Genomic DNA, 17,634 nt, shown 5'->3' with positions numbered 1-17,634 from the left:
CAATGGCTAGCGAGTCTATGCTTCTGTACTTAAACTGCAATCCATTGTACTCCGAACTCTGAAAAAAATGACATCAAACACGAAAAAGTGCAATGGAAAGGTCGGAATTCCAAGTCGCAAACTCGTGCAAACTGTATCCAACCCTAACTTGTATAAACACACGTGAAGTCACAGCAACTTGGCGGCGCATGCATTGAATTGCCTTTTCATAATTCTTTAGTGTTTTATTCGGTTTTCAAGTTGTGACACATACTGTAAAAACGCTGTAACCACCATTTAAATTTCCATTCAGTTGAGTTGTGCTTCTTTGCGAGCATGCGGTATTAGTTTACTTCTCCCATTTCTTATAACAGGGTTCCCGCGTATCCTTAAAATGTCTTCAATTCGATTTTCAGAAACTTTTCCCCACAAGATTTTCCAGGCAATGGTTACTTTAGACACTGTTCCCCCTCGTTAATGTTGCAGTTGTAATTGATGTAGGTCCTCTGTAGATGCTTGTGAAGCTCAGAGACTTGCCATACAAACATCAGTTAGCTAGCTGCGGGCGTCCATGTTTTCCTGATTGGATGCACGGGGACATATTTAGATTGGAAGTCGGAAATAGCTACTCAGACCTATCGAATTCTGACTTGTAATGTATTGTAGCGTACGGTACAGCAGCTAAATGCTAATGTTAGCATGCTAACCACGTCCCTTTCATGCTAACATGCTGATCCATAGCTGATGCTACGCAGGTGTAAACGTTACTGTGATCAATCAATCTTGTTTGGGGTTTTAGCATTATAATATGTGCTAATGAAGTTAAAAGAGTTGTAACAATTCATCTTCTGAGGAGCAAGAATGTCTAGACCTTATCCAATTTTAATAGCAAAACGTTTAATAATCGTTGAGATATTCTGGACCAAAGTCGTGGAGCACCTGCTAGACTGGCATTGCTATCCCTCCAGCCATAATAAGGCAAGGAACGCTTTCAAATTACTGAATAACATATGGAGGTCACAGCAGTACACCATTGTATCAGAGCTGTGTTTCATCCACCCTATTGTACGGTTCTGAATGCTGGAGAATGACACAAGAAGATCCATCCAGCGACTCGCCCAGGACAGACAAGACTTTTGTTGCTGCCCTACATGCCAGGAGGCATAAAGGGCAATGATGATGAATCCTTCGATCATTTCTGATTTTAAATTTAAAAAAAAGATAAGATAATTCAATTTATCTTAACTTTTGTTGACAATACAAAATAGCTGCTTTTACTGGGGCAGCCAATCTTTTCTCACTCTCACAGATAAACATGTTTACACTCACTGTGCTTATCAGTTCATTGCATTAGGAGACGTTGATTTAAAAGCAGAAGTAAATGTTTGAATTTAGTCCAAATAAACCCATTACACAGTATCTGTTGACTTCACTATGTGCACTTTACTACAAATCCATTGTATATAATCTTGTCAACTCATGACTAATGCATTGTTTAAGATTCCTGCTTGAACAACTGAAACCTTAGTGCTGTGTAATCCTGGAGAGTACCTTTAAAAGAATCTGAAAGCACTGGCGTACAACCACAGGGCCACGTTAACCGGCTCTGTTTCCCTCAGTTGCACACGCATCTTCACATTCGATAGTAAAGGTCATTGTGAAGAGGAATTCCTAACTCTCAGCATCGCGAAGAGACGCCTTTTTGTGTCACGGTGATCTCACAGCTGTTGCTCCGTCCTCTCTCCCCGTAAAATACTGACAGCCGTCCACTGCTTTTACTCAAAGACCCTTAATTAAGTCAGCAGTGAGACAGCTAACCTTTACAACCTTGGTTCCTCTGCACCTGCTTCTCAATATTAAATATGTAGTGTTTTGTAGGGTACAGCTCTGGAGGCACACATCTTCTCGCTAACATAGTAGGATCAAAGACATTCTTCACGTAGATGGATATCTTTTTGTCCAACCTGCTGTTGCAAAACTCCCTTCTTTTGTCCAAACATGGGTGACATTATGCAACCTTTTTAGCTTTGTTGTTTTTCTCGCCTCATAATAATGTCGTGCAGTCCGTCAGATGAGCGAAATCTATTGTTCCTGGATTCATGAGCAGTCATCTGTCTTCATGTCTGACACGAGGAAACCGCAGCTGTGAAATTTAATAGACTGCTCAACTGGAGGTCACGGCTGTATTGCAACACCTCACCTTTCATCTTATAAATTCCATGTCCAGTGTTGCTCACTGAAAGAATCATTAACACGACCTTGCTGTGTCTTTAGCATTGATACAAGGCTCTGACCAAACAGAATATTAACTGTTGTTAGGCCCCTGAGGGAAATATGAGGTGCAAAGTGCAAGGAACCACTGTTGTGCCATCTCAGCATTATAAAGTAGGATTTGAATACATGTCACACCGGTGATAAAGCCTAGTAAAACAGAAAGTTGTAAGGAAGTGCCGAATTAAAGAGGGATGAGGGGATGATAACCATGAAAACAATATTGCATGTGTCTGTGTGTGAATGGATGGTTATACGGTTAATTATATCATTTGATATTTACATGACAGACCTGATGCAAAGCCCCACTTTGTGTCTTTAACATATTATTTATCAGCACATCTGAATCAGAGCCGAGCATCTGTTTTTCTGAAAGATCTTTCAACAATGCTAAAGCCATGCTAGCAGCTCTGTAAGGCTGTACTATTGAGCTAAATGCTAACGCCAGTATGCTAATATGCGCACAATGACAATGCTATCATGTTGATCTTAGGCAGGTATAATGTTTACCATGTTTGCCATCTTAGTTTAACGTGTTAGCATGCATTAACATTTGGTAATGTTGGACTAAAAACCTAACTAAAAACCAAGAAGGTTGAGATTAATAACACTCACGGTTTCGGTTATATTTCCATATTTAAAGACTGTTCTGCTTATCTGGCTATATATATATATATATATATATATATATATATATATATATATAGCCAGATAAGCAGAATATATATATATATATATAATATAAAATAGAAATATGTCAGTTGCTTGAAAATAAAAGTTATTTTTAAATCTCTTTTTCCAAGTTGAGACATTGTTGAGGTCATTTTGTAGAATGGAAGATTTTCATGAATTTGCCTCTGTGAAGAACTACATTTTGCTCTGACTGGAATGTAATGATCATACAGGAAAGGCACAAACTAGGCTCTCATAAGTGAGTTATTTGCAGATCTAAATACCTCATGCAATCTGAACATGATGTGTAATAAATCTAAGTGTTACATTTTATAGCATTTTAAATTTTTCCTGAGATTCTGTTTCTCTTTCTACATTTGCATATGTGGAGCCCCTCGAGTAAAGAAACCCCTAAAACAAACAACACTGAACATGGCTTTTAAGAATAAGTATTTATGTATTTCTCTATGTGAAACAAATGGCTATTATACTACACAAATAGAAGCGGATACTGTAAGAGACAGAGACCATCTCTGAGAAATAAGTACAGAACATGAAAATACACATACCGGTATTATAGAACTGTAAATTATTGCTTGTTTTGCTACTTTGTTTTCTGGATTCCTACAATACAAGACACAATATTCATATTTCAACAGAAACGGTACAACAGTGACAAACGGTATCATTGACCTTTTTAGTAGACGTTCCCCAGAAATAAAAGAAACATTCAAACAGAGTCCATGTTGCGCACAACACAATGACAGTTGGTTTTTGATCGAGCATCTTCAGGACTTATTGTTACATATTTTTGTATTTTTTTCCCATTACAACATTGCCAAGAGAAGCTGTAACAAACTGCACACTGGGACTGGCCTCAGCAAAAAAAAACACAAAAAAACCCACTTGGCATATGTACATAAATATACATTTTCATTTTAACTGCGACCAAAATGCACACAGTTTTAAACACCATGACCACAGAGAGTAAAAAAAATCTTCACGAGTGTCTTTCTTCTGCTCCGCTGCTTCTTCTTTATCATAACGCACCTCAGTAGTTCCATCAATCGTCTGTCTGCTTAGATAACTGCGACAGCTTTACTGTAGTGCCAATAAAACTGCACTCAGCCAACATAAAAAAAAAAAAAAAAATGTTTAACTTTCTCAGCAGATAAGATGAATGTTTCTTGCAGACGAACACGAAAAATAAAGACGTTGATTTTACTCATCCTGCGTCATTTAAAACCTATAACTGTACTGCAGGTCTACACCTTTACAGCGGCACACTTCCATAGACCCAAAAAGGCCTGAAATCATTTTAGGTTCACACTAGCAAAAAGGAAGTGGAGTGTTTCACTCACTGCAATATGCTGGTGAAAAGGCTAACCGGGTGTTCAGCTTGAGATAAAAGAAAAAAAAAAAAAACACAATAAAGAAACAGAAGAAATGCAATGTGCTTCCTACTTTGTCTCGAGAAGGATTATTTTATGTGAAGGAAACAAACAAAACACAATAAAGTGCTCACATGCAGAAAGTCTTTTGCTTACCAATATTTTTATATAGCAAAAAAGTTAGTTTTAGATTTCATGCTGCCAATGACAAATAAGGTTCGGACTCACCACTGACACCCAAAAAGCCCTGTTAGGAACGTTTGTTCATGTTGCTTCTAAAGCGCTGAAATATTTCACCAAAATAAATGAGGTGAAACACTGATATGATACGGGACTGTAGGGAGAATTATGCAGAAAAAAAAGGAAAGATATTTAAGGTTTATGATTTTTAGTGAAGATTTGTTCATCTTTCCACTGAACTAGATACTGCAAACAAGTACATCTGCTAATATAAAAACAAAACAATGCAATAAGTTGTGTTGGGATCATATGATTTCTTGCCGCTCACTTTACCAATATACATCGGCTCTGAGTAAGACAAATCGTTTAATGTCATGACAAGATGGGGTGAACGGCTTTGGTTGATATCTCACGAGGCTACCTAATTTTCCCTTTTCTCAGCAAAATGCTGTCAGATAAACTAGAAAATCTAAAAAGGACTACTTCCACAGACTGCTCAGCTATTTACAGCGAGAAACAGCGGCGTTTTCTGGAGCGCAGCAGGAGGCGGTCGAGAGCATCCGCAACTGCTCGGAGATATCAAAAGATACTCAGTGCAAAACAAGCAGTAGTAGGTTTCAGAAGAAAGCCTGACACATAGAAAGTGAGTTTGATCAAACATTAGAGATGTGAATAACAACAAACGGAATCAGAAAAGAAAAAGAAAAATCCACATCCCAAAACCCCTTGAAGAAAATGAAGGGGATGAACTGTCTCTGGTTCATCCGATCTCAACAACAGCGACAAAAGCGAATTTGCCATCACGTTGAAGACTGAACCGTCACTCTTCCGAAAAAAAACATTCAGCTTTTTTCCCCCCCTCTAAGACGTCACTTTAAACTGCGCGGGGATATGCACTTGCGTCAAAAGCGTCACACTGTGTCCCTGTCATCACAAACAACGATCAAAAAACACCTCAGCTCATCATCTACAGAAGTATTTAAGCATGCAAAAAGTGTGGGGGTATCAAATACATAGTAAGAATACACATCTAGTAGTTTAGCAAAAAACAACACCTCTCCAAATAAAAAAGACAAAAAGCCAAAAAACAAGCAGAAAAATAAAGTCAAACAGTCACCACAACTTTGTTAGTCACATATGACGCTTCGTGCTGTGTGTGATGTTAAATAGGTTCCTTTTTCTTGATATATTTTGTTAGTATTTGTGTTTCTGTACGTATTTTTTTGTAATACAGTATATACATGCAGACAAGAGCAGGAACATCACACACTCAATCTTGATACAAGCTGAAGCGACAAACCAGCAGGTATGAAAATGGATGAAAAAGATATATACATAAATATGCATATATATATATATATATATATATATATATATATATGAATATATATATATATATATATATGTGTAATCTGAAAACACAATTTATTGTAAAAAAAAAGAAGAAGAAATATAAATATCTTTGTTTAACCAAAGATCATTGTACACACGACTGTGAGACGAAGGGAGAGGTACAAGCTAACAAGCTAACTAACTAGCAAGCTACTGAGCAGGACTAGCAATGAGAGCTGAGTGTGTGTGATAAGGTGACAGGTGCCTGCGTTGGGACAGGTATTTCCACCCCTTTTTGCTGAAAACGAGGGGGGGGGTCGGTGGGGTTGGAGGCAAGCGTGCCCGCCGCTCCCCACGCTGTCCGCAGAATGTGATGAGTGTGTGTGTGATTCTCATCCATCCCCTTCAAGCCACCTCATTCCATCGCCACGCTCCCCACAAACACCGTCTTCGAGCAATGTTTGTTGGTTTTGTTTTTTCGCTTGTAGTTGAACTGAAATGAGGGGCATCGACGCTCTCTGTGAGTGCAGAGACGAGAGAGAGAGAGAGAGGGCAGGTGTGTTGCGGGTTTAAGGGGCGGTCGGAGGCCCGCACCGGCATCGGGGGGGGGTTGAGGCCTCTCTAGTTGAGGACTTTGGGGGGTTCCTCTGGACGTCTGGTCTGGACGATCTGCTGCTTTGGCCGCCCCGCCTCGTCCTCCTCCGTCTCGCTCTCGCACACGTGGACGACCACGCTGGGGGTGGACTCTGTCCCCGCGTGGAGCTCATACTTTTCACCTGGATGAGAGGGAGGGAGAGCAGGAGTTACTCAAGAAAACTCTACGTGAAATACTCTCTCAGTCAGTACATTTATTCAAGTACGGTGCTTAAGACTTCTCGTTGTCAACAAATCCCATGAAAAGACCAAAACCAACAATGAAGTTATCCTACTAAAGCCAAAGAGCCAAAGCCTGTGCCAGCGATCTCCACTGCTGTCCAAAAACAAAGTCATTTATTTTGAGTCATTATATTTTGGTGAAGTACTCACAAGAGAACCAAATATGTATAAATGCACTGCTTAAAATAGTACCTAACAAATGCGTAATTTACTCCTCTTTGAATATTGAATAACAACAACAACTTATCCTTTAAGTACAAATTTGATGCTATTTAATATTTAATATTTGTATGCTACTTCATAGGGAATATTGTACTTTTTGATTATCAGTATAAAACAGTATTTAGAGATAGAACATTTAAATCCAGGCATCAATTATAATAATCCCATAATATATATATATATATATTAATCTGAGATTCTTAATGATGTGCCTTTTACTTTTGATACCCAAGCACATTTAGTTGATAATACTGTCCAGAATGATAATTTATTTATTTAACGGGTATGCAGGACTTTTACTTGTAAATGAGTATTAATAGCTTTACTGAAGGAAAATATGTGAATATCTCATCCATCACTATTGATAGTTTATTATGTATTTATTGTTACCATTTATTACACATTGGGGATGTTTGTCTGTGGGCATTGCATTGAAGCTCATGTCAGCACATGGCTTCTAAAGAAAACAAAGAGACCTTTTCCTGGAATAGCCTTCCATTTGTCCAGATGCCAAACTCAGCAGACCCTCAGATTGAAAACATACACTTGCTAGATTGTATCACAGTTTCCATGGAGTTGAGATCAGACAGCTTGGCAGACGGGAGGAAATTGGTCTCGTAGCATTTTTTTTTCTTCACCGCGGTGCCAAACAGAGCGACGGACAGTGAATGGAGTCCTGCTGTTACCGCCGGGAGTTGACAGAGGGAGTCAGCGCGCCGTGCTTGCAGCTCAGCGATAATCTGATTTCAGACGCCAGGATGCGAGGCAAAGAACAAAGACATTTCCTGATTCCTCCTGTTGCTATGGTAACGGCAGAACGTGTCAAAAAGTGAGACTCTTGTCTGGACAGTGTGTGTGTGTGTGTGTTAGTATGAGGGAAGTTTAACAATCTTTTACTGAGTCCAGATTTAGAGGTTTTCCACTTAGACATGCAGTTTTGCTGAGAAGGGAGGAAGCTGCCCCACCCACTCATTCTCAATGGCTCGAGTTCATGATGTCGTGAATCTCATGAGAAATTGTACATGCTTTGCAGGCCCTTTCTAACATACCTACATTTTTCTTTTCATTAAAATAGTTCTATTAGTCTCATATATCTATTGTTAATGCCACCTTTTCATTCTTTCATTTAGTCAGTGTGTGTAAAACATACTGTTTTGCATATACAGCACAATAGGTTTTATCACTTCATTTTTGAAGTGATGTTTTCCACTTGATCATCATGAGCCCACGTGAACAACAAACACGGGCAGACATTGTGGATGTTACACAACTTTTCCTGTGTGTGTGTGTGTGTGTGTGTGTGTGTGCGGTGACATTTAATAAAGGTTGCTGCAATCTAAAATCTTGTCGACAAGGCCGAGAGAGGCGTCATTATTCCGGAGCGGAGAAGCCGACTGGGGAGCGAGGCTGCTCAAAACCGTCCAAATGTTAACGGTGCTGAGCTGTGCTAACGCTAGCTCCATGGATTTGCTAACAAAAATGCTGTCTCTAGCGGATTTATTTCAAAACCAAAAGATCAGAGCCTCACAAAAAGTGTACATTATATCATGCTAAAAGAGGGAAGCTAAAGCCAACAGGACTCAGGCAAAAACATGATCCCTGTAGAAGACAATACAAAAGTAAAAGAAGCAGCATTGTTCTTGTTTTGCAAGGTAGAGCTGGTTAGTTCTAGTTTAATGTATGAATTATGTAACATTGATTTGGTTCTAACCATTTGGGAGCTTAGCTAAGTGTACATACTTTGTATTTTCAAACTGTATGTTTTCAGTTTTAACATTACCGGAGATGTTGTTTTAGAATGACGATGTTTTTTAGCAATTGCAACGTTATCTCAAATAACTTTGGCTGGAGTTTTTTTTGGAGCGTAAACCTCCCCCAAATTGAATGAAAAGCAGGACAGAGCCGCTAATGTTACCCTAAAGTCTGACAGCGTCCCGGCCATGGAAGTTATGTTTGGCTGAAACACTGTCGGTAGTAAGCTAGCGAACTAGACACGCTAACGATTTTTGCTTTCCTTAGACCATGCCAATCCATTAGCAAACACACACAGGCACACACAAATATTGGCCCTGATGCATATTTCCTGAGAGATGTCAGAAAGCAGCAAGTGAAGGTTAAGCACCCTTGACAATGACGGATGGCGGCCAGCACTGTGGCTGTAAATTACAGGCTTCAAGCTGATTTATTCATTCTTTATGTCGCTGCCTCACCGAGACCGTGTGCACAGTAACACTGCAGCAGGAGAATCTACGTTGACAGCCATTTCACACAGAAAGATACATTTTAAAATGACCCTCAATTCATAATGACATTATTATATAGGCACGTGATGGCAGCCTTACACACAAATGCTTCTGTGAGCTGGTAAATTAGACCCTAACACTGTTTTGCAGACATTAATGAAATGCCTGTCAAGAATCAAACTGTAATGATTCAACAATGTTCACTCCAATTCTTCTTTTCTCAAACTGCTTCCGAGACAAATAACCTTTCTATATCACCCAGCTGAGGAGCATGAAAACATTTGTATCTGGGTGACTCAGATCAGATTTATTACAAACCTCCTCCGCGTTGTTTGTCTGCGTGTTTGTAAATCATGTCTGTGTATTTCAATTTTGTGCAAGAGCATACTGCACAAGCTTGTTCAACACATCTACAGGGTACTACTGACCTGGTCCTAGCTTGGCTACTGCACACAGCAGGTCGTAGTTGACGCCGGGCGTAGCGTCTTCACTCTGGCTCCAGCCCACAGGTGGCGAGGCCGGCGGCGAGATCAGGAACTGTTTGACGGGCTGGGGAGGGGCCAGGTACGACTTGTCAATGTCCTCGTCGCCATTCTGGACCTATCGGGAGAGGAGATGACAACTGATGAAGATGGCTGTAGAGCTCTATAGAGGAGATCAAAGGGATCTGAAGAATATCTCATGTAGCTCTCTCTATGTATACACCTGGCTCATGGTTCACTGCTTTAATACACTAGATAGTAGACATAGATGCAGCCTAACTTCATCCCGTACTGCCTGGGGAAAGTAGACAAATTGATGTAAACAATGTTTTCAATTTTGAATAGCAATGCTCCACAAAGAAGGGTCAATTTGCGACAGTTGTTAAAGTTCTTGTATGTTTATTGTATACATTAGTTTTAGGCCACAGTCTTTAAGTCTTATATCGCAGGCTCCTTCCCATGACAGGATTCTGGCGTTATGATAGCAGCCAATTGCCATAATTACAATACCCACATGTGGAATCCGTCTGAGCACTAAAATCCTTAATCCTCTGACATCAAAAAACCGGAGAGGCGCAGCAGGGGTCATGACTGGTGATGTTATTTGTGATAAAACGGGCATCAAAAAGTTGACTCATGGTTTCCCAGGAAGCAGGTATTTGAAGATTTGCAGGCCAGATGACGTCCAGACATCTGGGCTTGAATGCGTTTTAAATAGATAGTAACAGTTATTTTAACAGGGCTTGGGTGCAGCATTTCCATGGGTTGTCTGGTCTTTCTACACATCGTGATAAAGACATTCAAATGGTTGCGTCACCAGTTAGATGTCAAATCTTTTGCTTTTCACCCAAACGACCAGACATCGATTTACTCTAGTTTATATGAATAATCTTATTTTTGTAACTATAAGCTAATATAAGTACTGAAGATATGTGCTCTTCTGATTTTGTACGAGAAACACACTTCACCTTGTTATTCTTTCCCTCTCACACAGGAATGAGAAATCAAGAATGTATGCGTTTATGTCTTCAATCACGTGACTGATGAGCTTTGACAGGAGGGTTGAAGAAGCAGTCCGGTGTGGCCAGAGAAGAGGAAGTGAGAGGACTTGACAGGAGAGCCAGTCCTACGCCCCCTTTTTCTGAGTTTCTTGTGTTCGTCAATGATGCACTTATCGCAAAACTTCCCATGTAAATAAGCACTGATCTCTCTTAGACGGTACATGTCCCAGGTGCCCCTTCCTGCCCTTTCCCAGACCCCTTGACTGACACTCACTTGGGCGAAGTAGAGTTTGAGCTTGTTGCCGTTGAACTCGGTCTCGTGCAGCTCGATGCGAGCGCGGGCAGCGGCCTCCGGGGTGCTGAAGTTGATCCGGACTCTCCGGAAGCTTTTAAACATCTGGAAATTCGTCTGTTCATCGTAGCTCCTAAACAACGCCTCGAACCTCTCCTGCAAAAGCAGAAAAAAATACATCATCCGTTAATGAATCTGGATAAAACACACAAGTGTATCAATAGCAAGTAGACATAGGTAAAAAAAACCAACAACAGTTAAATTCAATATTGACGAATCTGTGTGTTCAGTTTTCAGTGAATGCTCTCTTTCCTAAAAGAAAACATTTCCCAGAGCCCCATCTTCAGAAATATAAAATGTAAAATTCCATAAGAAAACGTTATCAAATACTCCTAATGAGCGTATTTTGTGTAAATATCAAACACAATCGATGTTATCACTGCACTATCTCCATAATTTTGGTGAGACATTTTAGGTTGAGCTAAAATTGGGGAGGGTTTAAGTTATTCACTGACACTTCTGTCTGAGCATTAGACGTGACTCTAACTGCTCTGCAGGCATTTCATTTGCTATTGTGTTAATGGGGAAATTAGATTTCCAACTTCCCCTCATTTTGCCTGCGATCTCCTCCGATGCCGTCTGCCTCCCAGTCCTCTTTCCTCACTCTCCCCCACCCTCTTTATGTAACTCTACCTCCGACCACTCCCCCCCTTCTTCCTCATGCATAACATTTGTCTTTCACCATTACACCCATATGATATATTCCCACATCTCCTGTGTTACTCTGTCCTCTCCATGGGCACCAAAGTGGCCTCCTCAGCTGTGAACTCAATCAAGCAGCTCAGAAGGAGGGCGAAAGGAAAAGGGCCGCCCGGGAGAGCTGGATTCTGAGTAATCAGCAGTAGTACTGTTCTTTGTCTCCTAACCGACCATCTCTCAGCACGGGCGGAGAACGGGACCATGAAAGTCTTCTTCAAGATACTAGGTGGACTGACCAGTTTCATCACTACTTTCCACTGAAAGTGTGTGCAAAGACAAAACGCCTCGTCCTTTTCCGATTCCCTCTGATCTGTTCGTGCGGCCAATGTCCTGAGAGCCACACGTGTGCACTCGGTGGCACCATCGTCAGTTGGTAAGCTTCATCAAATCAGTCCAGGATTTTTGCTTGTCTCAATATATTTTCCGGGGGAAACACACGACTGAATTCCTCCCACATCACGCCCCCTTTTAGTCGCTGACGCAGCACCTCTCACCAGGATGGAAAGGTGTGCGTGTTAGGTGGAGGAACACACAAGGCGGCATGTCGGCTGTGAGATCTGCCTCAGCACATTAGTGACAGCTTAGCGACGGTACGACACCAGGTACCTGTAAACTCAGCACACTGAAGTGAGAGCTCGGTTCTGTCTGCGGGTCCTTTGGATGAACCCAACTCTCGCACATAAACTGTACATCAGGCCGTAACAATTAGTAGGATTGAACGCACGGTCATGCCATCGTCTAATTTCTATATTCATCACAAAAGAATCGTGGACGGAAGCTGTGACGAATGCACCTCAAAATCAGTCCAAGTCATTTGAGGTGCTGTTTTTTTTTAAAATAAACATTTTCAGTTTTAATACATTGTGAGACAAGAACTGTTATCTGAGAAGCTGTGATCACCAAATATTAGCTTGGACTTTAACGATGAATTAGAATAGTATCTATCCATCCATCCATCCATCCATCTATCTATGAATTCATTAATCGACTAATCGTTTAACACTATATTGCAATATGTAACTTCAGGGATGGAAAGTAAAGTAAGCACTAAATGTAAAAGAAAAAACACGTAGCTGTATATTATCATACTGTGCATCACCCAATGACACACATCACCTTGTAACACATACAAATACATTTATTTTGCTACTGCCAAGGAAACAGATGTAACACTATGTGTCCTTTGTTATCAGGAAACTATTGACTACCTTTTTAAAGCTTATAACATTATTTATAAGACATTTAACAATTAATAATTAAAGTAACACTGCGTTCCAGTCCTTCATGGATGCCTATTAAACTACAGCTAAGTACCTTTTATCAATTATTATTATAATGAGAATACTCTTCAAAGTACCGGGAGTCTTCTGCATCTCTGCAGAGAAATCACATCATCACCCTGTCTGACACATGCAGAGTTGTTAATGACTGTGCAAGCTGTGAAACACAGTTATGCTGCGGTGTGGTGTACACTGTGGTAAAACAATTTGCATTTCAAGAATAAGCAGATTAATTTACTCATAATCTTCCCTGCTTCCCTTTTTGCCCCCCCCCCAGTTCTTCTCCCCATGTAAGTGCATCTTTTCCCTTTGCTGAAGGCCTCGGGGTTGCTGGCTAAACCTCAGCGCTGACTTCACCTCCAGGCTCCGTGATACCATTTTTAGTCAGGTTTCTAGTTGGCCATACAAGGTGCATTCTAAAGAAGCACAGGAAAGGGGTCAAATCAGGAATGTGTGAATATCTCGACTCCTTTTATGCGTTTTGAGGAGCAATTAGAACGCTGCGATCGCAAAAAGCCAGAGGAGAGGGGAGAGTGTGACTCACAACAAAACAAGAGACAGCCACGTGTTACGCTTGCTCATTAAACATTGATTCTCTCACCCCCACAGTCAACTGCTACATAGTAGTTAACCAAATAGCTTCTTCCCTTGAATTGTGTTTAAACAGCAGAAGAAATGTGTCAAAATGTTGTATTAAAGAGGTTAAAGGGCCACAAACCAGATTTCTGTTTGAATCACTCTCTAGTGACGACCCCAACTCGATGGATTTGAAATACATCACAGCGGCACACCTTTCATACAGAGCAACGTTAACATTCAAATGTCCACTGGGTCGTTACAGCTGTTAAGGTTGCATACAGATGGATTATCAGGACTTTTTCACTGAAAACAGCTGCTTTTTACGACTAAAAATGCTATAAAGCTTCATAACCAAAGTATTGTTTTTCACTGCTAGTATAAAAATATCGATTCGTGCAGCTTTAAGGATTTGGGATAAATAATCAGCAAATGTACCTATCTAGAATCTACCTCCTACATTCAACCAGCTATTGTTTGCATGCTAATTCCTCTGATTTAGGCTTAATTGCAATTAGCTTGAGAATGACAACAAAGCACTTGTTTGGCCTATCAGCAGAGCCCACTTAAGCCCTTGTTCATACTGTGAATTTTCCATGAGCCCTTAGCCAGCTACTATGACTCACTTGTCATCAAACTCCATGTGTGATAACCGATAACACACACACACACACACACACACGGAGTACTTCCTTAACCTAAATTGATGTTTTGGCATGAGGAGAGATGTGGGAAAGCTCGGAGATCATGTTCCAAAATAGCATGTACTGTTTGTATTCGACCACGGACGCCGACACACCCACGGCCGTTTGGAGTGTAACAAGTGAGCGTGCTCATCACTAATTTATGTGGTCTCTATGAGCGGACATCCTGAGGGACTGCGAGGAGGAAGAGGAGAGGGAGGAGGGTGAAACGAGGAAGAGGAGAGGGGTGTTGAGTTACAGCGGGCTGAAAAGTGGCCTGCTCATCTGCCATTGCAACCTCATTGTAACCCGCTCCCTTTGTTCTCTTTGTGCATGTGTGTGTGTGAGAGAGAGACTTGTGAGTGTGCATGTGTGTGTGATGTGCACACACACGTGCACACCGTGTTTCCACAATTAGTTTGCCGGTATTGCAGTAGGTATCCAAACACACACACACACACACACACAGGGCATGTTTGCATGGTAGAGTAATGTCACAGGTAGCACCATTAGGCCGAAGCACAACTGAAGGACGACTGGCTAGTCCAGAGATAGACTGGTTTTAACTGCACACACGCGCGCGCGCACACACACACACACACACACGCGCGCACACACACACACACGCAAACACACAGCTTGATCCAGCACCTGCTACTACTGTATTTGCAGTGACTGGGAGGAGAAGAGAACAGCATGTTCTTGTTTTTCATTCTCAGCATGGCCGATAACAACATCCATTGAAGAAGCTGGACAAAAACATGATTTATCTCACAAACACAACAAATGAGGGAAAAACAAAACAATTTATAAACCTACCATGGTTCCATCTCACATTAAAGTCTATGTTCTACTCACAAGACAAGGTAAATCTGACGTGTTTAGGGTGGAGACAGTCGAGAGGAGGTGGTGGGAAGTCACAGCTCTCAAATAGCCGACAATTCGGCTTGACTGAAACGGCAAGTTGCTGTCGTTATCGCTGACCGCATGTTCGTCCATGTCACCTTTAGGTAACACCCCGTGGTGTACCTCAACAGGATACATTCTCCTCCTCTCCTGTCCCGGATTGTCTCTTTATCTCGCTGCACAACTGGGAAAGCCTGGGGAGCCGATTCACCAAATCGGCAACATGAGTCTGCAACTTGACATCTTTTTCTCTCACGTTCATTTTGACACATTTCTCTTAATAGGATCAATTTCGATTCTTGCGGCCCATTTTTGAGAAATGCGAGAACCATGTAGAACTCACAGATGTCTACAAAATTTGCGAGCGACAACCGTTTGTGAAACGTGGTGCTGCAACAATTAGCAGAGCTCAAAAATCTCTTTCGTTAAAGAGGCCCCTTGAAGATAATATCAGCAAAGCGCTAAAGTTTTGAAATTTAATATTTCACATTGCATCAGAAGAGAAATATACTTTTGTCTACAGATCATCATTTTTTGGAAAGGTCATATTTTTACTTCATTTCTCCATAGAGTACACCCACAAAGCTGTTTCCTGCTGCAAGAGTATCAACACAGTTTACAGTAAACAAACTCCTCTTGGGGAAAAAATGCAAATTAGCTGCTGCCAATGTGCCAGACTTCTTCTAATTGCAAAAAAAAATAGAGTTGAACTACAATGCTTGAACTGCAAATTGTATTTTTTAAATTTGAAATGTGTATTATGTAGCATGAGCCATGACTATACTGTTAAATATTAGTTGAACATTCCCTCAGGTGACTGTTGTGTGGCCTCATGTCCTGAAGATAGAAAGAAGAACAGCCCGCTCAAAAAAGTCCCCCAAAAAAGGGACAGAAAGCAATCAAGCACAATAATAATCCAATGTGGAGAGATGTAAAGCACGCTAGTGAACTGCAGCCACTTTGGCGGTGGCTGCAGGGCCATCCTTCAGCTTGATTGCCTTTTGGGTAATGAGGCAGTCATGTTCCTGACGGTAATGGAAAGGCTGTCGTGATGGTGGCAACAGGACATGACTGCAAGTGGTCCTGACACACAATCATCCAAAGAAAAGATCAGTCAGCTTAGGGATGAGGTCGCAGGTCTATTGAGCATTGTCAACAGGGTTTCATTGGGGGCAACGCCGGGCAGCAGAACAATAAACAGCAGTGATTGACGAGAACAGTAGGTGTTGAGATAAAGCGGAGGAATTTAAATGTATTTACAGTATATCTACTTTACTTCCAGGTAATTAATCGGTCAAGTGGCGGCATTGGGTGTAAACCCTGTGACCGATGACTGTGACTTAAGTGTTTTCCCCCATCTTATGTAAAGGAAGGATTGCGTTTCTTCAATGTGTAGGGATCACTTACAATTAGCAGAGCTTCAGGTCCGTCCTGTTCTGTTCGCACGGGAAACACAATTTTTCATTGTTGTCTTTTGTCAACTCATTGTGCACTTTAGGGAGTTAAATAGGGCTCACATATTCAGTTTGTTCTGTGTCACTGGTGAGACATCAGCTGAAACACACCGACATATCGTTTGATCAGCCATTTGACTAAAAATATACTAAACACACACAGAAAGGCCACAAAAAAATCACCCCGATTTTGAGTTCGAAATACAGGCGTTTGCAGCAACATGTAGAAATCTAATACAGATTGACGATGAATCATTTATAATAATTTATTTTTCTTAGTCTTTCATGATAGCAAACTGAATTGTTTTGGGTTTTACGGCATTTCATAGAACAAATGATTAACCAATTAATCGAGAGAATAATAAACAGATTAATAAGTCGTGTAAATAACCATCGGTTGCAGCCCTAGTTCAGTATCTACAAGCATGCTTTGTGTGAATCTGCAGCCACACCGGCCGAGTCACAATGCTCTATTCTGATCTGGTTTCTCGTTTAAGTTAGTACCGTATTTAAATCACATTGACGGGCACTCCGATACCAAAATCCATGACTGTAATCCACAAACTAGTCCAATTCTATGTTGAATTACACCATTTGGCATTTTTGATCTAAAAAAACTAACAAACTAGGCCACGGAGCCTCGGGGTGAGTCAGGGACAGTGTTACACTAAAAATAGATCATGTTGGAAGAATTAAGAAAATTCATTTCTTAAGTGTGTGGACCTTTGTTTTTAATTACAGTCCTCCCTAAAGGGCCCAACTGGATCCAGTCTAATGAGGTCGAACAAGAGAGGCAGATTGTGGAGATAACAGACGCAGCTGGATGATAAACCTCATACCTGCATGCATGTTTGTTCCAGCACATTTCTGCCTCTCACATTCCGTATTCTTTCCATTACTGTGCTCCAAAACAGAGCCAACTTTCCATTGAGATTATGTCTGACTATCACTCGTGACATGAAAATGTATTATGTTTAAAACACAGCACGCCTTTTGCCACGAAAACCGTCGAAAAGAAAACAAATACTCAAAATA

At 40.9% G+C, this 17,634-nt stretch overlaps 1 protein-coding gene across 2 annotated transcripts in view; it reads right to left on the bottom strand.

The window, feature by feature from the left end:
* Nucleotides 1-6,090: 6,090 nt before the first annotated feature.
* Nucleotides 6,091-17,634, bottom strand: part of rcan3 (regulator of calcineurin 3) — a 35,719-nt gene continuing 24,175 nt past the window's right edge. For both annotated transcript variants that reach the window (XM_079175298.1, XM_079175299.1), the window contains 3 exons: nucleotides 10,924-11,097; nucleotides 9,595-9,766; nucleotides 6,091-6,601 (listed from right to left, as the gene is read on the bottom strand). In XM_079175298.1, the coding sequence (XP_079031424.1) occupies nucleotides 6,447-6,601; nucleotides 9,595-9,766; nucleotides 10,924-11,097 (501 nt within the window). In that variant the 3' untranslated portion in view covers nucleotides 6,091-6,446. The remainder of the gene's footprint in view (nucleotides 6,602-9,594; nucleotides 9,767-10,923; nucleotides 11,098-17,634) is intronic.

The sequence above is a fragment of the Pholis gunnellus genome (assembly GCF_910591455.1).
Source record: "Pholis gunnellus genome assembly, chromosome: 15".
Lineage (NCBI taxonomy): Eukaryota > Metazoa > Chordata > Actinopteri > Perciformes > Pholidae > Pholis > Pholis gunnellus.
Note: the sequence above shows the minus strand (reverse complement) of the source record. Positions and strands in the feature narration are given on the sequence as shown.